Source organism: Carassius auratus, chromosome 14 (genome assembly GCF_003368295.1).
Source record: "Carassius auratus strain Wakin chromosome 14, ASM336829v1, whole genome shotgun sequence".
In the NCBI taxonomy this organism is placed as follows: domain Eukaryota; kingdom Metazoa; phylum Chordata; class Actinopteri; order Cypriniformes; family Cyprinidae; genus Carassius; species Carassius auratus.
In genome coordinates, this window is record NC_039256.1 from 22383360 (window position 1) to 22405395 (window position 22036).

General features: G+C 39.6%; 1 protein-coding gene across 12 annotated transcripts in view; it reads left to right on the forward strand.

Annotated features, from left to right (window-relative positions):
• LOC113114031 (rap guanine nucleotide exchange factor 2-like) overlaps window positions 1–21805 on the forward strand; it is a 106825-nt gene extending 85020 nt beyond the window's left edge. For 6 of the 12 annotated variants that reach the window (XM_026280717.1, XM_026280721.1, XM_026280719.1 and 3 more), the window contains 23 exons: window positions 889–1066; window positions 2561–2697; window positions 3411–3569; window positions 4295–4447; window positions 5525–5689; window positions 5771–5878; window positions 5958–6161; window positions 7601–7709; window positions 7904–8180; window positions 8260–8417; window positions 8859–8873; window positions 9439–9679; window positions 9780–10166; window positions 10285–10496; window positions 11408–11531; window positions 11942–11965; window positions 12794–13017; window positions 13098–13268; window positions 13360–13509; window positions 15350–15551; window positions 15939–16390; window positions 17890–18241; window positions 19814–21805. In XM_026280717.1, coding sequence (XP_026136502.1) covers window positions 889–1066; window positions 2561–2697; window positions 3411–3569; window positions 4295–4447; window positions 5525–5689; window positions 5771–5878; window positions 5958–6161; window positions 7601–7709; window positions 7904–8180; window positions 8260–8417; window positions 8859–8873; window positions 9439–9679; window positions 9780–10166; window positions 10285–10496; window positions 11408–11531; window positions 11942–11965; window positions 12794–13017; window positions 13098–13268; window positions 13360–13509; window positions 15350–15551; window positions 15939–16390; window positions 17890–18215 — 4176 coding nt within the window. In that variant the 3' untranslated portion in view covers window positions 18216–18241; window positions 19814–21805. The remainder of the gene's footprint in view (window positions 1–888; window positions 1067–2560; window positions 2698–3410; window positions 3570–4294; window positions 4448–5524; window positions 5690–5770; window positions 5879–5957; window positions 6162–7600; window positions 7710–7903; window positions 8181–8259; window positions 8418–8858; window positions 8874–9438; window positions 9680–9779; window positions 10167–10284; window positions 10497–11407; window positions 11532–11941; window positions 11966–12793; window positions 13018–13097; window positions 13269–13359; window positions 13510–15349; window positions 15552–15938; window positions 16391–17889; window positions 18242–19813) is intronic. The other 6 variants (XM_026280718.1, XM_026280726.1, XM_026280723.1 and 3 more) reach the window with 4 other exon arrangements.
• The last annotated feature ends 231 nt before the right edge of the window (window positions 21806–22036 follow it).

Consider the following 22036-nt stretch of genomic DNA (forward strand, 5'->3'; position numbering starts at 1 on the left):
GATTTTATAATAAATAAAAAAATGTACAAATATTTTTCGGTGATCCATTCTCACAGGTAGTTTAGACCTCTTTAAGAGGATTCCTTATGTGATGGATAGCCCTCTTGTTTTATATTAGTGGATTTTGCCACCTTCCACATGACCATCCTCCCCCACTCCCCTGTCCCCACCCTAAAAAAAAGAGTCCAGCCTCACATCGCTCCGCCCAGTTCGCACTCTGAGTGGCTGCTTTCAGCACCGTCTGAATATTTGATGAGTAATACAGGTCATTTAAGTCGAAATGACATTCGTTTGTGTGAGCCCAGATCGAGGGGCTGAAAAATTAAAAGTAGCTGGAAGCCTAAGCTCTAAAGATGCGGCTGGGACCCAGCTTCTGCAAGCATTTGGTCAAGGCATCATTGTGGGCTGTTTCAGGGAGGAAGAGAGCATCGCTGGGACTCCTCAGCCAGGTGAGAGCGACTAAGGGTTGGTTGTGATGGGAAAATGTGGTGTACACAATGGGATGGCTGTTTCTTTGGTTGCCTACCTTGTCAAGTTGGGCCATGTCGCAGTGCTGGGTGAGAGTTTGGTTGTATTTTCACCAGCGTATTTTAATATGTTTCGTTGGTTTGTTTTGGTTTTCCAGTCATGTGCTCTGCTTCCATTTTCTTTTTAATTTGGAGTTAATGGAAAATCATACTGGTTTCTTTAGCCTTGAATCTTGTAGTATTGATAATTTTGTCTTTTTTTGCTACTAGCTTCTGAAACATGTTAGATTTTAAGTCTGTGATCAGCTCCAGGGTTCATGCTATTAATTTAGAAACACCACAGCGATGTGCAAATCTAAAACTAAAAAAGTATCCGAAATGCCTTTCTATGATTGACTGAACAAAGGTTTCTGACCCACAGGCCACCGAGAGTGAGCCCTGCGACATGGACCTCAGTGGCCTGCCCGAAACAGCCGTTGACTCCGAGGAGGATGACGATGAGGAAGATATCGAACGTGCCTCCGATCCCCTCATGAGTCGAGACATTGTCCGAGACTGCCTGGAGAAAGACCCCATGGACCGAACGGATGATGACATAGGTGAGCGGTTAGCTTAACCCGTCACGCTAGAACATGTTTCAAACACCAGAGTTTGCTTGAGGAAGAAAGAGGAGATTCTCGAAAGCGATGAAATTATTTACCAGGAAAGCAAGGCAACAAAAGGTTGGGGAGACTACAAAAGGAAAGCATGAGGGGGAGACGTGTTGTTTTTTTTCTAGGTCACCCTCTCAGCCGAGTCTCTCGGAGCACATTAAAATTTGATTGGCTGAGCCACATCCACAGCTACGCTTCAGTAGTGCCGTGCTAAGCACAGGTCACCGAGCACCCAGACAGGCCACGGGCAGGGAACAAAATCCAAACTCTCTTGTCTTCACTCTCCTCCATATAAACTCAACCACTCCGGGCTTTGGGCAGCCCTGTCACACTAGCTGAAGCCAAATACTTGATTTGGTTGGCCTGTCGAGCATGGAAAGAAAAACTATTAACTTGCTGGCCGGTTCCAGTAAATCATATTGATTGTAAAATAATGATTACATTGCAATAAATGGATACAAGAGGTTAAATGTACCATGTTCTATTCATCAAAAGGGTCAGCACACATGCAAAAAGAGTAAGGCAAACTTGCCATATATATAGAAATTGATTCTATTTGAGCTATTTTGGCCCTCTGGACTTTATTATTATTGAAACACTTTTCACATGCTCACTAGTTTATTTAATTTGCCTGCTGTCATTTTCCAACAGCGTTTATGTACATATACAGAGTAGAATTGTTATTTTTCTGTCAGTATTCCTTTCATTTCAGCCACATCGCAAATGATGTATTGTATTTAATAACATCATGTGGTGAAAATGGCATTTTATTGATTATTTCTCAGGTTTTCTTTCCACATTGCATGTCTTGAATTTGATCTCAATGAAAACAATAGAGGGAAAGTTGTAATTTGGCTAAAAATGATAAATTGTGATATATACTATTTGTTTTACTTTTTCCAAATTTAAGTTGTGAAATTCAATAATATTTTCACTTTAAATTTCAATGTTGAATATTTAGCATCTGGTTGAATAAAATAATATAAATATAAATACAAATATAAATGTGGATTTGGACAAAGACAAAAAAAAAATAATAATAATAATAGTAATAATAATAATAATAATAATAATAATAATAATAATAATAATAATAACTATTTGTTTTAATAAAACCCCCTGGGAAGTGTCCATAATGGAAGAAATGATATCCTGTTTCATTCTTGGTTACTGTGCAAATGGATTTTGTCATGTATGATATGTCCTGTATATTGCATAGCAGGATTAGCTGGTTCTCAGAAATAGCTTTGTATTAATAATGCATTTGATGCTTGGTTGCTGTTATTTTTATAGCCATGGAAAGAATGTTTTTCCGTTCTCCAGGTGGGAAGAACATCTGATAGAGAGAACAAATATCAATGAAAGACTTTCAAAGACTCATGCATCTCACTTAGTCTTAAATGTGACCTAAACTTCTTGTTTCTCACCCTGTTTCTTCAGAGCAACTGTTGGAGTTCATGCACCAGCTACCGGCCTTTGCCAACATGACCATGTCTGTCAGGAGGGAGCTTTGTGCTGTCATGGTGTTCGCTGTGGTGGAACGGGCCGGCACAGTCGTCCTTAATGATGGCGAAGAGGTCGGTCAGACTTACCAAGACATGAGCCAGCAGCATTAACCTTTATATGAAGCCACAGTTTAACCTTTAACTTATATGGTTTGACCTATCACATATAGGATATATAGTACATACAGTGTATTTTTTCTACATCGATAGCTGTTAGTCTAGCTGTTTACACTAATCCCATTTTAGATATTTATTTAACCCTAATCCTGTCTCTTTTTTGAAGTTATGTCTTTCACCTTTAAATTTTCACCAGCTTTCACTTCAGTCTCATGCTAATCTTGATTCTGTGGCTTTGCTTACACATACTGCCATCCCATTCCTTCTTTTCATCACAGCATATCAGCCATTCAGCTTCTGCACTGTTAAACCTGAATGGATGCCAGCATTCAGCACCTTGAGATTACAAGATGCCCGCGGTACAGCGGGGATCACTTATCTCCTTACTTCAGTATTGACATGCCAAAAAGAGCCATTTTCCCCCCTAATGCGTCCATATAATTGAAAGCAGGACAGAGCTTGAAGCTTGTACAGTTCAATGTGATGACATGTTACAAAAGCTCAAAAAAAAAAAAAAAAAAACCAGCAGTTAGGTCCTTTGTGCACAAGTTTTGTATTTCACCACAAAGGTTTATAATACAAACTGACTCTGATTTAAATTGTAATGCATTATTTAAAATAAACAGCATGTCCTCCTTTGTCTTACTCTCATTGTACCTTTGTTGTAGCTGGACTCGTGGTCTGTGATTCTGAACGGCTCAGTGGAGGTGACGCACCCAGATGGCCGGACGGAAATCCTGTGCATGGGCAACAGCTTCGGTGTGTCCCCCACCATGGAGAAAGAGTACATGAAAGGGGTGATGAAGACCAAGGTGGATGACTGCCAGGTGAGTCAACCTTCCAGAATCTGCCAACAAATCACATTTTCTGCCCAAAAAAAAAAAGATTTTCACATTATATATGATTGTATAGTTTCATTCTCTAAAGAAAATGTTGCCTGTTTTTGTATTGTGACATTGCATTCTGCGATTATCAGAAGTGTGAAGAATATAGTTTGGCAAAACTATCTTATAATGTGTCAAATAAAAATATAAAATCTATATCCCTCAAAAAAAAATATATATATATATACATACAAAATAATCATTTGCATCATAACATTTTCTGTAAAATAAATAGTCTCTCTAATTGAACTTGAGAAATTATAGTTTTAATAGCAATATAAATATTTTTGCATTAAATGTATATGTATTTGTGATGCAAATAATATCTCAATGCAAATTATGTAAGGCTTTATTTTCTTCTATGCATTTTTGATCAAAATAAAAAAGGGAGAAGATTGTCTCCTATCTTTGCCCAACCTGTTTTAGCTGTTTGCAATGTCTCATTTAGTGCAGAAGTGATGTGGTCCTGCCCATTCATTAAGCATGAGAATAATAGGGGTGATTAGTGAAAATTTAGCAATAATGAAATCTTGTCTCTGTTTCAGTGTGCTGGTGTAATTATCATGGGGAAATAATTTGAAAATACTGCTGCATCTTAAAAGTGATTTTCTTTTACCTCTAGGTTTGTGTCTGCTTGCTCACTTTTGCTCTCATTTCCTCTCTGTCAGTTTGTTTGCATAGCACAGCAAGAATACTGCTGTATCCTTAACCAAGTGGAGAAAAACATGCAGAAGGTGGAAGAGGAGGGTGAGATTGTGATGGTGAAGGAACACCGTGAGCTAGACCGCACAGGCACCAGGAAAGGGCACATTGTCATCAAAGTAAGAACCCAACTCAGACCGAGTGTGACAAGTATTGTGTTTCTCACACCCATAGGTAAAGAAATGTTCAGAAATGTCTCATGATGAAAGTGTACCTCTGGGAACTTTTTAGCAAGATGTGAAATACCTACCAATAAGTACATATCACTGCAGTTTCCAACTGAAATGAACACTAGAGGCGATAAACAGTTAGCACCTGAGCATGAGCTATGATTACAGCTCCATATGTTTCACTTTCCGGATGTTACTAACTTGCTCAGTAGCTTAGCAAGCACTTAATTGGACTTAGGATGCGGAATCCTTGGTTACGAATCCCGTCAAAAACATGACTCACTATAAAAGAGCTAAAAGATATGATATCGTTTTGACATTACATTCACTTAAGTTCGTAACACCAGGTTGGTTTAGGTGTAGTGCAGATGGTTTGATATTTTAAAACGTCACTAAACAGACAATCAAAACTGTGATGATACCTACAAAAGCAACGTCACATAAAATGTACCATATGCACGTTCATCTCTTCTGGGGAAAAACTATTTTAGCGCCACCCAGTGGACATTTCACATCGAATTTGTCACGGAAAGTACATGGCGGTACGTATTTGCAATTTTCAAAAAGATCCCAGAGGTACGTTTTTATCATGAGACCAGTTTGCAGAAAATACACTTCCCAACTAGACAATTGTCATTTTTACATAAATAATTTCTCAGATAGCTCACATCGAGATTTAATAATAAATTGCAACTCTATTTTGTGGCACTTTGGCCAAAATAAATATTGTTTCGAGTGAGTTTGCGTTCTGAATTGAATCCAATGAGATGGGCCACACTGCAAAAACTGTGTTCAATAGGAAACATTGACTCGCACTCTCGATTGATGTGACATTTGCCCTGATTTACACAGAAGCATTGAACATAGCCGTTTATTGATTTCTAAACATGGAAATATGCTTAGCATAGTAAAGCCATATATGGACTGAATATCAAATGCATTTCAAGAGTCCAGTATCTTGATGATTGGAGTTCATGGAAAATTGGCCAACAGCAATGAAATTGGATTAAAAATGCACTTTTTCAGGGCACACCAGAGCGTCTTACCATGCACCTTGTAGAAGAGCACTCAGTGGTGGACCCCACCTACATCGAGGACTTCCTGCTTACCTACCGCACCTTCCTGCCAAGCCCCATGGTGGTAGGCAAGAAACTGTTGGAGTGGTTTCATGACTCCAGCCTCAGGGACAAGGTACATAAACACTCTTATGCAATCTTTTAAGTCGATCAGTGCTCAATGAGGTGAATGACTGGTAACATTATATTTCATCAGGTTACACGGGTAGTCTTGCTGTGGGTGAACAATCACTTCAACGACTTTGAGGGTGACTCTGCAATGACTCATTTTCTTGAGGAGTTTGAGTACAATCTGGACAGAGAGGTCAGTTGTCTGCAATAAAACCTTAGATATCTTGTGAGTTGACCTCAAAAATCTCATGTAATGCCTCTCTTTGAACCAGAAAATGTGTGGGCACCTAAGACTGTTAAACATAGCATGTGCTGCCAAAGCTAAGCTGCGGGTGGTGACCCTGACCAAACCCTCGAGGGAAGCACCCCTGTCTTTCACCCTGCTGGGGGGTTCAGAGAAGGGCTTTCGCATTTTCATTGACAGCGTGGAGCCAGGCAGCAAAGCTGCAGAGGCCGGCCTTAAACGAGGAGATCAGGTAATGTCACACCAGCAACGTGCACAGTCTGAAGAAGGCTACAGAAATAGTTGTATTTGTTAAACTGACACTGTAATAGCAACTTGCTGTGGCATTATCAGCAGTAATAGTTGTGGGATTGGAAGTGGGAAACATTGTGTGAAAGCATTTGTAATTGCTGTTGTCAAGCGGCGAAAGCGGTTAGTCACAGCACTGAGAGCATACCGCCTGAAATCATAAGGAAGAAGAGCAAAAACCTCATCTTATGATATTGTTTTTTATTCAGTTTGTTGTTCAAAGATAAAAGCTCACACATCTTAGCCTGTGAACTTGTTCGGTGGTCTAAATATGTCTGCCACGCCATGTCTTCCCTCCTTCACATAAGCGGAAAATGTGATTTTAGATGAATAGAGTATGACACTCTGTTTCCTTTTGCTCTTCACTCACTGTGGTACTTGGCTTATAAAGCTATCTTTCCCCCCTCCCCATGAACCACTTGAGGATTGTGATTGTTTAGAATACTAATCATCTGATACTTGGCTGTTTTGAGATTATTGACAGCCAATTAACAGATGTGGTGGTTCCCGTTGCAACATTTGACAGCTTTGACAATGAATATCTGTCTATCTGTCTGTCTGTCTATATATTAGTGCTGTCAATCAATCAAAAAAAATTACTATTTAATTACACTTTTTTTCTGCAATTAATCAGGATTAATCCTGCCTAGCATCATAGTTTTTAAATACATTTTTAGATTGAAATAATTTCACATTCAATCTTCAAATTAATGTAGAAACAACATAAAGACAGTATATTTTTAATGTTAATTTTTTTTTTTTATGGCTAAAGGGACTAAAGTAAATATAGATGAATCCTTAAAGCTACAGATATTCCATTCGAGTTTATTTGTGTACCGCTTTTCATGATCCAAATCATTGCAAAGCAGCTTTGTAGAAAATTAAAGTTTTTACATTATATTTAGTAATCAATTATCAGCAGTGACTGTCTCAAGTTGTTGTCCATATGGCAGAAATGTACGGTAAAAATCAAGCAGTTAGTTAATGTCATGTAATCAAACAGATGGTGAACACTATTAACCACAATAATTATATGTTACCATCAATTTTAGATCAGTATTAGAGAAGATAGTGCCCATATTGCTAATAATTTCATTATGTTATTGATTTCCTACTTTTTCTATTGTTCTTTGATTAATAGACATCATAGCAGCTGGGTTATTAGGTTATTTGGCTGCTATTACTTTAAGAGCAAAGTCACATTAACTCAGCATACTTTACCTCACTGAGATAATGTAATGAAGTAAAATGTTCATTGTTGTTCTGAAAAAACACAAAATGTTCTGAAAGTACTGAAATAAAACATTGTGTTTTAAGTATATTTATCAGCTGTTCCAGCTGCAATGTTTATTGAGATTTTGGATTTCCATCTTTTTTTCCCAGTTACTAGAGGTCAATGGACAAAACTTCGAAAATGTGCCGTTATCCAAAGCCAACGAGATTCTCAAAAACAACACGCACCTGTCCATTACTGTGAAAACCAATCTCTTAGGTAAGCTACACTGGCTGAAATAACCACAGCTGCACAGACTGTTATTTAGACCCAACACAAATTGCCAGTCAGCTCTTTCATCTTCAGTAAGGGACAGTGTATCTGTAGTTCATTTTGTAAGGCTGTTTGTTGCTTGAAAATGTCACATGGCATTGTCAAACTCATTGTCTCTGTGCTGTGTTCCCTGCTCTTAGTGTTTAAGGAGCTACTGGCCAGGCCTGACCAGGACCAGGAGCTAGAACAGGAGGAGGAGCCAGACAGGAAGAACGGGGCACCTCACATCCCCAAAATTGGGGACATTAAGAAAGCCAGCCGCTACTCCATCCCTGACCTGGCTGTGGATGTGGAGCAGGTCATGGGCCTTGAGAAAGCTAGTAAGAAAGCCAAGGCCAACACCGTAGGTGGCAGAAACAAGCTGAAGAAGATCTTTGACAAAACACTGACCAGTATTCTTCCACCCAAACCTTACAAGTAAGCTGAGCTTGATGCATTAAAGCTCTCTTCGTGATTTGGTTCCCTGTGGTGTATAACTCTTCTGGTTTGTACACAGTGATGTTGGTGTGGGACAGTCACAGGATGACAGTATTGTGGGGCTAAAGCAGTCAAAGCAGATCCCTCCTGCCCTTCCTGTAAGTGGAAACCTTTCATCAAGCAACCCTGACCTGCTGCAGTCACACCATCGCATACTCGACTTCAACAACCAGCCTGGTAAGACACTTAATCTGGTTTAGCAAAGTAAGACATTTTACTGCATTAACATAGATGCTGGTTCTGAAACAACAGTCTAATCATCCACTCTCATGCTAGGGTTAGCTTTAGGGGTTAAGGTTAGGCTGTGGCTTTAAGCTGGTCTTAAGGGGTGAACATCATTTTTATCAATTCTTTCATTTTCTCAGTGATTGGGTAAGCCAATAATCATTTGATCCAATAATTTTTTTTCTACTAGGTTAGAAAGCCTTTATACGAGAGAACAGACGTTGAGTCAGTAAAGCTCAGCTGAGATCTTTAAATGAATAGTTTAAAAATATTATTGCAATGTCTTACTGTGCGCTCACCTTTAGGGCATCTAATGAACATTTCACAGAAGTTTATTCTCAGTACATGCATATTTAATAAGATGCTTATGCTGTCCTGAATGTCCTCTTTCAGAAGCAGTCCCTATAAGTAAGTATTTGATCTTATCCTCTTAGAGGTTCCTCAACTACTTTCATTTTCCTAATCACAATCTTCTTCAGGGCACTTCTCTGCTCTGACATTGATTTTGCCATCTCAATTTATGTAGAACGAATTGGTACTCAATCAACCCTTAATTTATAAACACTGCATTTGGTGGGGTTCATCAAAATTCATTCGTTAAATGAATGTTGTTCAAATGAATGTTGCTTTCACACTAGAGGTTTTGTTGCAGCAAGAGATTGATTGACCTGTGCAATCAAAAATGTGCAAAAAGCTCCTGTTAATAGTTTAATGTTAAAGTCAGTAGGTTTAAGTGATGATTTAGAGATACATAAATATGTTTACATAAATAAAGGCAAATTAATTACATTGATTGTCCAAAACTGTAATTCAGATTCTGACTTAAACATAGTAAGTGTGAAAGTGACAGTTCAGATGTGGTGTAAAATGGGTAACGCATAAGTGGTTTCCACCTAGATGAAGACTATATTATTGGGTGTTGGTTAATAAAAGGGTTAAGTATGTGGGTTTAAGCCATTCCTATGTTCTTTAGACATGTCAGACCAGGTATTGAGAGTGTTCAAGGCAGACCAGCAAAGTCGGTACATCATGATTGGGAAGGACACCACAGCAAAAGAAGTCGTAGCTCAGGCCATCCGAGAGTTTGCCTTGACCGCTGCTCCTGAAGCATATTCGTTGTGTGAAGTGTCAGTCACTCCTGAGGGTGTCATCAAGCAGCGGCGACTCCCAGAGCAACTCTCCAAACTGGCTGACAGGATCCAGCTGAGTGGCAGGTGCTGCCTTAGAGCCCTTGTGGCCATTTTGTTCAATTTTCTGTAGTATAATGGTGTCAGATCGCACAGAATATCCGTTGACCTCTCGTTTAACATGTAGGTACTACCTGAAAAGCAACATGGAGACAGAGACACTGTGCTCGGATGAAGATGCCCAGGAACTGCTAAGGGAGAGCCATATTAGCCTGCTGCAGCTTAGCACGGTGGAAGTGGCGACCCAGCTGTCCATGCGCGCATTTGAGCTGTTCTGTGCCATCGAGCCCACAGAGTATATTGATGACCTGTTCAAGCTGAAAACTCGCCTAACCGGACCCCCCAGCCTCAAGCTCTTTGAGGATGCTATCAATCGGGAGACCTTCTGGGTTGCCACAGAGGTGGTCCGTGAGCCCAACCAGCTCAAACGCATGAAGATCATCAAGCACTTCATAAAGATCGCACTGCATTGCCGCGAGTGCAAGAACTTCAACTCCATGTTTGCCATCATCAGGTAGAAAGAGGCTTCATTTTAAGAGGCAAAAAAAATTAAGGGTTAAATTGAAGACCTCTTAAGTGTGTTAAATTTTTTTGGAGTCCCAATTAACAATGACATTTTGTGTCTTTTCCAGTGGTCTGAACTTGGCACCGGTGTCCAGACTGAGAGGCACATGGGAGAAATTGCCCAGCAAATATGAGAAGCTGTTTAGTGATCTTCAAGATCTATTTGATCCTTCCAGGAATATGGCAAAGTACCGGAATCTTCTGAACAGCCAGAACCTGCAGCCACCCATCATCCCACTGTTCCCTGTAATCAAGAAGGATCTCACCTTCCTGCATGAAGGTAAGACAACAGTAGGTGATGACATATATGTGTTTGTTTATTATTGAACTGTCTAGTTTTTGGTAATAACATTAAAATATATATATATATATATATATATATATATATATATATATATATATATATATATATATATATATATATATATATATATATAATTTTTTTTTTTTTTTTTTTTTTTTTTAAACAGTCTCAAAAGTCCCTAACCATCCACATTTATGTGTAGCACTTACAACTCTGCATTGCCTTCCTAAATTTGTTTCAGACTAGGATCTTTTCTGTTTAATCTTCTAGGCCATTGCACTGTACAAGCAAAAACCAAAATCCAGAATGGTGATTGACAAGTTGATTAATTTCATCTGGCAGCACAAAGCTCTGTAAAGATCCTTGCACACTGAGTTCACAGAAATTGGTGGGCTTCTTTTTAATACATGGCTCTAGAATCACTGGGAGAGCATCCAACTGAGCCACTGACATCCTGAAGTAAACTTTGAATCACTAGTGATAATCCCTATATCTCAGGATTGGATGGATCCAATATTTCCTTTCTTTTTCTATTTTAAGAAGAGAGAGGACAACCAAATCATCCTCACCTTAAGAAGACTTCATTTTGTATTGTTTTGCTAATTTTTTAGCAACGCATATGCATTGGACTCAGTGTGCAAGGTTCCTGTTCGTGACAAATGTTTAGGTTGACGATATAAAAAAACACATACAAATATTTCTGACTCCATGTGCAAGGACCTTAACTGTTTATGCGGTGCATTTAATGCAAGGTTTGTGCCTTTAAGGCACCGTTGCAAAAACTGTCCATTTTGAGAGTGTGAAATATGATCATGACAAAAAAAAAAATATATATATATATATATATAAATATATGATATGAGCCTTTTCTTTATTGTCCACCCTAGGAAATGACTCGAAGGTGGACGGTTTGGTGAACTTTGAGAAACTGCGGATGATTGCTAAAGAGATCAGACATGTAGGCCGAATGGCAGCTGTAAACATGGACCCTGCTCTGATGTTCAGAACCAGGCGAGTGCCTTTCTGTTCTGACTGCTACAATGACTTCTTTGCCCTTCTTTCTGGCTTGACTCTTCGCACCACTGAGTAGCTTTTAGTGCCCACTCACTGCGATGTGTACAGCTCTCACCACACGCTTCTACACACAGGCCTTTTCCGAAGGTTTTTTGATATGTTGAAGTAATGTTTACGTACAAGACAGTTAAACCATTTTGTATGTTACTCTCTGTCTGCATTATTATCAGATAAGTTAGTGTCTCTCTTTTGGTCTCTGGTGCACCTTACCTTGGTACCCTTGGTCTGTTTCTCCTCATCTAAGTGTGTCTCCCTCTCTTTCTCTCATGGGCTATCTCTCTCCCCCATTTCTCTCTATGTCCACCCTCTCTGCCCCACGCTTCACTATTCATGGCTCTCCCTTATAGGAAGAAGAAATGGAGGAGTTTAGGGTAAGTATGGTGAACTCTCACCTTTGACCTCACGTGTCCCCCTTCCTTTAATTTGGGCTGGCTCCTCACCATCCATTATTTGTATTTTTCTGGTTCATTTGAGAATGCTTCTGCTCTGACGGATCCCATCCAAGCATTTGACCGCCATCACTTTTGCTAATCAGGGTCATTGAAAACACTCACCTCATTCTAAAATACATCCCAATGTTTCTGTTGTATAATTACCATAGATTTTTTAATGTTTCACAAACATGACCCCTCTAGTGTGCATGAATTTATTTACAGTTGTTTGGTTCCTGCTCATTTATTCATTTGATACCCCATGATCCATTTTTAGCAAAAGTGATTTAACGTGCCCCTTCCAGCTGAACTACTTACAATAGTTGCACGCTTTTTAAGTATTTGCTGTTTTTTTTTCTTTATATTAAAAAATTGTGATTAATGGTATGTGTAAATTCAAACATAACCTTGTGTAAGATTTTATAAACCTACTATGCACAGTTCACCTTTAAACATAAAATAAATGGTTAAAAAAAACTATAGTTAAAGAAAAAACATGACCAAAAATAATAGCATACAAAAATGATCTGTTATTTTATCCCAAAACTCATGCAAAGTTTAAGCACTCTACTTCTGTTGTTTTATTTAACATCCAGTTTTTATTTAACTGCCTGATTGGCTGAGATTTTAAATGCATGGAATGTTTGGAAGCTGCAAGGAATGCAACTTACTGCATGTCAAAAAAAAATGCAACCAATCCTGCATCAGCACACTACCCACTTTTAAAGTCAGCCCTCATCTTTAACGATAATATTTGTGTGCGTTTAGGTCACTCAGCCAGGGGAGTGCCAATGCGGCCGTCCTGGATGTAACCCAGACGGGCGGGCACAAGAAGCGGGTCAGACGGAGTTCCTTCCTCAATGCCAAGAAGCTGTATGAGGATGCACAGATGGCACGCAAGGTCAAACAATACCTGTCCAACCTCACCCTTGAAACGAATGAGGAGAGCTTGCAGACACTCTCAATTCAGTGTGAGCCTTCAGTCAACACATGTGAGTAGCATGCAAGCACCCACATGTTTAGTTGAATATGTTTAGTTGAATATGTATTTGTCTTGTATATATCATCACAGTGCCGAAGAGTTCCGGGGACAGGAAAAGACCCGACACATCGCCTGTAGTTGCACGGGCCGCCGCTCACCAGCGCCAGCAGCTTCAGAAAGCCAACCAGGGGCTTCAAGTGCCTGCCGTAGCCCTTTACCCATCACGCAAGAAAGTGCCAGTCAAAGACTTGCCACCATTTGGTAAGATCACCACATTGATTTAGCATAAACATGATCAGCTACTACATTATATGTTACTGGTGCTCATAAGGATCTTACTGTATTTTCACAGGCACAAGCTCACCACAGTCTCTGAAGAAGATACTGTCCCTTTCAGAGGAGGCAGGAGAGAGACACAGGAAACAGACAGAGGATAATGTGTCCAACAATTCCTCACAACTGTCATCTCCTCCTACTTCTCCTCACAGCTCACCTAAGAAAGGTAAGCATACTCCGAAGACACACTCACTGGGGCACATTTAAATGTTTCTCCAACCTCTGTTCTTTGCACACTCGATTTGCTCTCTAAAATTAACTTATCAGTAAAGGGTGGAATCAGAGCCTTAGCATGAAGTGAACTATATTGTCAGACAGCTGCTCTGTTATCTAGCGCCCCCTAGTGCCAACATGTTTTCATGGCTGATTTTATGTGTTGAGACTGCCATCTAGTGGTAAAAATATCACACTTGGGAAATGAAATATCCTGACAAGGTTTACATGTGTTTTTTCCAAAACATTTTAGAACACTGCTTGTCTCTTTTTTCATTACTGTAACACTGGTTAGTGTCTACACCAACTGCTAAAGTCCGTCTACACTAGACGCGACAAAAAGACCATTTTGTGTCAATATGTCATAAATATAATGTAGCAGCAGTTTTCTTTCTGGGATTTGTCGTGCCATGTTCGGTGTAGACGACAGCACTGATTATAATGAGTTCTATACACTGATCTATATTGGTTCTATAGTATTCTGCCGCGCCGCTGGCGTCCAGTGTACACACGATGTAAAGATACAAAGCTCCACTTTCCATATCTACTTTTACATTTGCATCACATAACATTTCTGTCTCTCATCATTCACGTGTTTTACCCTGTATTCAGCCATTGCATCTATAAGAAGCCACAGTATGAAGGGGTTTTCCTCCTCTTGTAGAAAATCACCAACAGGTAACAGGTCCTGGATGCAGATTAAAGCTGAGAGAGTTCACACAAGCATCATTATTGCTGTGTCTCAAGATTTAGTGAGCTGCCCACTCAAACATCATTTAGAGTATATCACCATTCAAAAACTTGGGGTTGGTAAGGTTTTGGAATTTTTTTTAAGTCTTATGTTCAACAAGGGGCAGATTTATCTGATTAAAAAAAAAAAGTATATACATTTACAGAACCCAAAACATTTCATCCCTTTGTGGTATTGGTTGCTTTCATAGTATTTCTTGTTTACAGTTATATATTTCCATCCCTTGATTAAACCCTTTAGTATTAATATTAAATGTTATTTTTGTGTTTTGTTTTACATTGTTAGTTGGAGGTTCCACAAATTATTTTATACATTTCTAAATATCAGAAGTGCTGACATTTGGGTGAACTCTCTCACCAAGTCTAGACAGTGTTTTGCTCCTGTTGTAGCTGGCAGAGGCAAGCTAGTAGCTGTGTGTGTGTGTGTGTGTGTGTGTGTGTGTGTGTGTGTGTGTGTGTGTGTGTGTGTGTGTGTGTGTGTGTGTGTGTGTGTGTGTGTGTGTGTGTGTTACTGAAGCAACTGCCTGGTTTTGATTAGCTAATCTAAGAAAGGGGTGACTCTATTGTTTCGAGTTGAACCTCTGAAACCCTGGATACAACCTCTTATTTATTGCACTTATTATTGTATTGTCAATTTAATCATGATGTAAACAATAAGGCTTATCATCCATAAGTAGATGCAGGCATACAGTGTGAGCACTGACATAATATCTCACAGATATTCAATAGCTCTGTTCCAAAATCTTGTATGCTGCATTTTAAGACTGCATTTTAATCCTTCAAAGTCAAGGCATTCCATAATGCACTGTGACAAGTTCAGTAAAAACAAAAAAACAAAAACAAATTTGTTATAAATATATTTCTGTTTTATTCAGAAGTCGAAAGTAACTCTACAATAGTTGGTTGGCAGCAAAGTAGCTCCATATATTCTGGAACAAAATATTTTAGGTAGAAAGTGGCAATTATAGAATGGGGTACTGCAGGGCTCTGTATTAAGGCCAAACCATTTTCTGATCATGTCATTCTGTGTACTCATGTGCCAGGTTATGGAAGAGCAGGTGACTACCTGTCGGACTCTGGCCACAGTGAGATCTCCTCACGCTCCAGTCTGGTGAGCACCTCCTCCCTGGATATGGGACCAGATGACCGCAGGCATCGATATGGAGTAATAGCTGGGGAGGCTCATGGCAGTAGCCACCGGCTAGAACGCAGGGCTACTGCTGATCCCGACCAGTACAGCTTGGGGTAAGCACTTCTCATTACCTTCAACTTACAACTTTCAACTAGTTGTATTGTTGCCTAAATCACTAGTCAGTTATTTGGTCTAAAGACGCCCTGGGTCAGTTATGTTGGTTTTGGGCTCATCTGACCCCAGTCGAATATGTACTAACATAATACACATTCTTGTGTTTAAAAGCAGATAGTCAGAGTACATTAGAATGATTATAGGTTTCTTGAGAAATATGAAACCATTTTTTTTTTAAACGGGGCACTCAAAAATAAAGCATTCTATTAAACAAATAGCAAGTCTATATTAAGTTACAGTACCATTGTTTACCATCATGGCCTAGTCCTGCCAATGCAGAGTAAAAATTAAACCCTTCTGGATTCTTCTACCCTTTCTTCTTTCAGGTCCTACTCATCAATGCAGGACTGCCGGGGTCTGTATGCGGGCGCCACTGTGCTGTCTTCCCCCAGTTCAGAGGAGCTTACCCAGGACCAAGGTGACCGGGTGTCTCTCGATGCTGCTGATTCTGGTCGTGGCAGCTGGACCTCATGTTCCAGCGGCTCCCATGACAACATTCAGACCATGCAGCAGGGGCGTAGCTGGGAGGCACTTGCAGAGGGTGCAGGGCTTTGGGGAAGCAGAGGAAGCTGGGCGTCTGCCTGCTCCTCTTCGTCCTCTGTGGCATGTTGGGGTGAGGACTCTGAGGGAGACACAGGCACCATCAAGCGGAGAGGAGGGAGGGATGTGACCACAGACCCAGAGACCAGCAGCATCACCTCCACTGGTTCAGAAGAGTCCAGACAGCATAGTCGACGCCCCTCACCCATCACTGCAGGCAACACCAAAGCTGTGATCAGTAAGAGTCGCCACATTAACCAAGGGATAGTTCACCCAAAAATGATTATTTTGATATTTACTTAACCTCATATTGATCGATTGCAATATATTCTCTTATTTTTTACATATACCATATTTTCCAGACTATAATTCACACTTTTTTTCATAGTATGGCTGGTCCTGCGACTTATAGTCAGGTGCGACTTATTTATCAAAATTAATTTGACATGAACCAAGAGAAATGAACCAAGAGAAAACATTGCGGTCTACAGCTGCGAGAGAGCGCTCAGGGCTGAAGACTGTAATGTTTTCTCTTGGTTCTTGATTCTAAATAAATGCAACTTATAGTCCAGTGTGACTTATATATGTTTTTTTCCTCATCTTGACGTATTTTTGGACTTCTACTCAGGTGCGACTTATAGTCCGAAAACGGTAACTCAAAAATTAGAAGCATCAAATAGCTTTTTCATTAAGCATCATTTAAAAGTTACCATTTCTGCTAGTTTCATAATAGGCAAAAAAAACGTACAATACTTTTCATTGAGGAACATTTTGTTATTAAGCTGTTATTTACTGAAAGTTTCGCCTTATGATACTTTTTGGTGATCATGTGAGGTTGGACATCAAACTGTCTGGTGCTTAGTACTCAAAAGTTGGGTAAAGATTTTGATTTTGGGGTAACACTTTTAAATGAAAATGTTGCATCAATTACTCACCCTGATGTTGTTTCGAATTCGAAGACCTTTTTCATCTTCTGAACACAAAGAAAGATATTTTTGATGAAATCCGAGAGCTTTCTGGCCATGCCTAGACAGCAAGGCATATGCAAGTGATGCTGTTGACATAGAACACTGCGCCTTGTTTACATGCAAAGGAATGCACACGCATGGTAATCTCGTTAATGGCGGTGGACAGTCCCGTGAAAGAAGAAATTGCTGAATAAAGACATATTTGTCATTTTTTTTTTGCACACCAACAAGTGTTCTCGTAAGTACATAAAATTAAGTTTGAACCACTGATGTCACATGGACTATTTTAACAATGTCCTCACTATGTTTCTGTATCTTGACAGTGGTGGTAACCTTGCTGTCTATGGAGTGTCAAAAAAGCTCTCTGATTTCCTCAAAAATATTGTAATTTGTGTTACGAAGATGAACTAAGTTCTTTTGGGTTTAGAATGATGTAAGGGTGAGTAATTAATGACAGAATTTAGAATTTTGGGTGAACTATCCCTTTAAGAGTAACTACACCAAGTTATATTTCCTAACCTATCTGCTGTGTTTACACTTTTCAAATGTTGAAGTCATGATTCTTGCATGAAAAACACATTCACAACGATTTAACTAACATTTGAAAATGAACCATAGAGTAGAAACGAACACTTCAAGGTGGAATAACACAACAAACTACCTACAAGTGATCCTTCCTGATCTAGTGCATGTTTGCATGTGTCCGTCCACTTGTGTGAGAAGTGTTACGGATATTAAACGGATCTTTGGTGTCCGTCTACTTCCTCAGCACGGAAGGACGGTCGTTACCGGGATCCTCCTCCCACACCGCCCGGCTACACGGCACTGAGTATCACAGACGTAACTGAGGGTACGGCTCACTCGGGCAGGAGACCACCAGACTACACCACCGCCTTGCAGCGCTCCCGTCTTGTCACACATTCCCCCGACTCCCACCACCCCCCAGCTGCGGGAAAACCCACCCATTCGCTGGACCCCCGTGGCCGAGACGAGGAGGAGCCAGAGGAGGTGGAAGAGGAGGGTGAGTGCTTGTCTCCCAAACTCAGAGCTCAAAGGAGGAGAGGTCCACACACAGCAGTTCCCCCCAGGCCATGAGTTACATACACCACCCCAACAGGAAGGTAAAACATCCCAAACTCCAGTTACTTCCACACTCACACACTCCACGCACACTCACGTACACCAGTCATGGTCTCTGCATGCCAGGAGGACAGCTCCTTCACCTGCCCGCCATCACCAACCACCAACGCATCTCACACAGTGCATGTGCCGCCACAGAGACAGCCTGCCCCCCGTCGACGTGGCAACATCCCAGTCATTGCTCCCTGCTCTGCAGTGTGTATTGGCTCTCACCCATCAGTGCTCACAGGAAAATCACTAGATCTGCCATCATAAATGCTTGAACACCTGATAGAGCCTGAAGTTGTGTTTGTGTTGTCAGGTAGCAGGTAAAATAGCGTTAGTACTTATCAGCACATAGTTCCTGACTTGGGGAATTGTCATTTTATTAATGTTCACAGAAGTAGTCTTTCTTGTCTTGTCATGTTTGTCTGTGGTACGGTAAGGCCAGAGCATATTTTATTCCTTATTATATTTAGCGGTAAGCCTGTGACTTTGTTCCAAACCCGAGTGCATTTCCTACCCTAGGCAGCATTTTTAAGGCGTCAAAAATACAACAACTACGCTGCCTTGCTTATTGTGTTTTGTTTTTTAATGTAGTGTATATATTATATAGTAAATTTATATTTAGATTTAAATACAGTTGAAGTCAAAAGTTTACATACACCTTGCAGAATCTCCAAAATGTTTATTATTTTACCAAAATAAGAGGGATCATGCAAAATGCATGTTATTGTTTAGTATATGAACAAGATATTTCACATAAAAGATGTTTGATTCTTTATACTTTATAGTTGTTCATGAGTCCCTTGTTTGTCCTGAACAGTAAAACTGCCTGCTGTTCTTCAGAAAAAACCTTCAGGTCCCACAAATGATCTGAACCATTTCCAACTATGATTTTAAGATCCATCTTTTCACACCCAGGACAAGGGACTCATATGCAACTATTACAACTATTATTAAAAATAAATATTTATAATCTAAATTCTCTCTCTCTCTCTCTCTCTCTCGATATATATACATACATACATACATATAGGCGCAAAACACATATAGAATCAACGCTTCGCTCCAAACTATGGCATCTAAAACAGAATTTTATATAGTTCTATTGTTTAACAGTTATGGTTAGTCACTTGTTAGTGATGTGAGTAACAAGTTGCTGCATATGAAACATTTCGTATCAGTGACCATTTCATTTAGGATACTATTTTCACACAGCCCCAGTTCCAGTCTACCTGCCATGATGGTAATTTTTTTTTTTTTTTTTTTAAATGTAGCATTGCATTATTTGGTTCCAAACAGTGACAACTGCTTGCTGGGATAAGACTTTATTCCAATTTTCTTTTACTTCCAAAATGTAATATGCACAAAACTGCACTTGCATCTGCTTACTGAAAATGCTGCAAAGGTTTGTGATGCCAAAGGCCGTTTCTGCTGAGACTATGAGCAATGAGATATACAGAGTATCAGTAACAGTTCACTTTCACATATCACTCGGGTTTGGATCAGAGCCTGTGTGTTTAGGTGATTATATTCGTGATGCTCACAGAGATTCTCTTTTCTTCCTCCAGAGGATGAACAGGTGTCTGCTGTTTGAAAAGGGGGCGACACTGGCTGCACTGCTGCATTAACTGATGGCCCATATGGGGCATTCACGGGTCCGACAGACAGACCATCCAGTCTACATTTTGACGGCACTGCCTCTCTCCCTCCTCAATGATGAATTCATCTCCCTGCCCTGCCTTAATGCATCATGGGGGGTTTAACGCCCTGCATGCTAAGAAATACTGTGAAGAAAGAAGGTGTGCAAAAAAATAACTTATTTGGCACTTTGGAGAATGGAAAAATGTACTGAACTGAAACTCGAACGAAGCGCTTTAACATTCATACACACACACAAACACTCACACACACAAAAAACTACTGTTAACGGTTATCTTTAAACATTTCCTTCTGCTTAAAGGACACATGCACGTTAGTAGTTCCCCTCAGCACTTTTTAACTGTTTTTAAGGGGTAAAATGATCCACACAATCAACATTTCAGCCACTGGATTCTGGACATGCAGTTTGGGTGCCACAGAAGGCTTGACTATAACTTAACTCCACTCCTTTTCCCTTCAGTCCTCACGAAAACACGCATATCTGTGTGGTTCAATATAGCAGTATTATATTTGCAGGAGCACCACTTGAAGGACATCTCTTCTGCTGGATGACTACAAATGGAGTTCACTTTGACTCCTGACATACGTAGCACACCGATTTAATACGGAAGGCGCTTTGTGAGAGGAAATGATGCTAAGTGAAGCCTTAGTGAGTGATTTTATTGTTTTTTTTTAAGCTGCAGTGGGTTTGAGAGCTGTAAGAAAACATCAAGTTTGGTCAAAGGCCTCATAAAAAAAACATGAAATTACATAAATTTACATCTGTTGGTAATCGAAGAGACAAAGTCCATAAAAGTGAATCAGTTCTGCTGCAAGAAGCTTTTAGTGATGAAGAGGAAGTGTACATGCTCATCTTTGATATGACGCAGGTGGTTTTATCAGTTCAGTGCCTCTCCAGCTTCAAAAGCATTTGTTGTGGCACAACTTCAAGCCCTCTATTGGTTAAAGTGAGAACTGCAGGCGACTCAAGCAAATGGGGACGTTTTATTCGGGTGCTACTTTCTTCCTCTCATTCTGTGAAACTATTAAGGCGGTGTGTGAAAGATGGTGGCTTCTGTGTTATTTTTTCTTTACGGTGGATCAAGTCATGCATGTTTCTCCTGAAGCGGGCCTTGAACTAACTACCACTGCTGCACAACAGCTTTCACAATCATTCACAGGAACTGAACTGATATGTGCTTTTACACAAACCCACCCGGAGTCCACCAGTCAGAGCAGAACTGAACCGATGGGAGCACGTCACTTTTATTCTTTCATTTTAATCACTGGGTTAAGCTGATCACATTGATCAGTATAGTTAGAAACGATAGACTGAAGAAGAAAAAAGTTTGCAGTGTTTTCCACTGTACCCTGTAACATCACTACTTCAATGTTGCTTTCTCTAGTTGCTTTGTTTGTTTGTTCGTTCGTTTGTTTGTTCGTTTGTAGGTTTTTGGCTCCCACACAACTTTTTTTTTTTTTTTTTTTTTTTTTTGTAATGGTTGCGGATACAGTTGTTCACCTTCACGTTCACGTTTTGGCAAGCCAAAATAAGTCACTTGTTTTTCAAAATAAGTTGCACAAATTGTAGAAGCATAAATACAACAAGGTAAATAGTAGTAGGTAGCTGTTCTGCTACTCTGTTCGATATGTGATGTTTAGTGAGACGTGTACATTTAGCTGGTGAATATTATCTCTTTTTTGACTACTTTTACCTGTACGTCTTTTACAAAGACAATTGGTGGAGTATGTATTTGTTGTTTTGTTTTTTTGCCTTTCTTTTTTTTTTTTTTGTATTTTTAATACAATAATTGTAAATATTGGTTATATTTTTGTTGAATTGTAGAAATGTATGATGTTTATGCCTCAACATCCAGTTTATATGAAGCTGGTAATCAATAAATTCGACAAAAATCAATCAACTTATAGTTTTTAAATGCTATTATTATTATTATTATTATTATTATTATTATTATTGCTCTTCTTATGTTGATTCTGCATTAAGGATTTTGTTTTCAAACATTGTTTTAAATGGCCTTTGTCACCATCTAGTGTTTGCACAAGATAAGACATGGAAGTAACTTGAAATGTGTATCTCATACTTTTCTAACTGACAAATGTATGTTGGGGTTAATAAAAGACATCCGTATCGT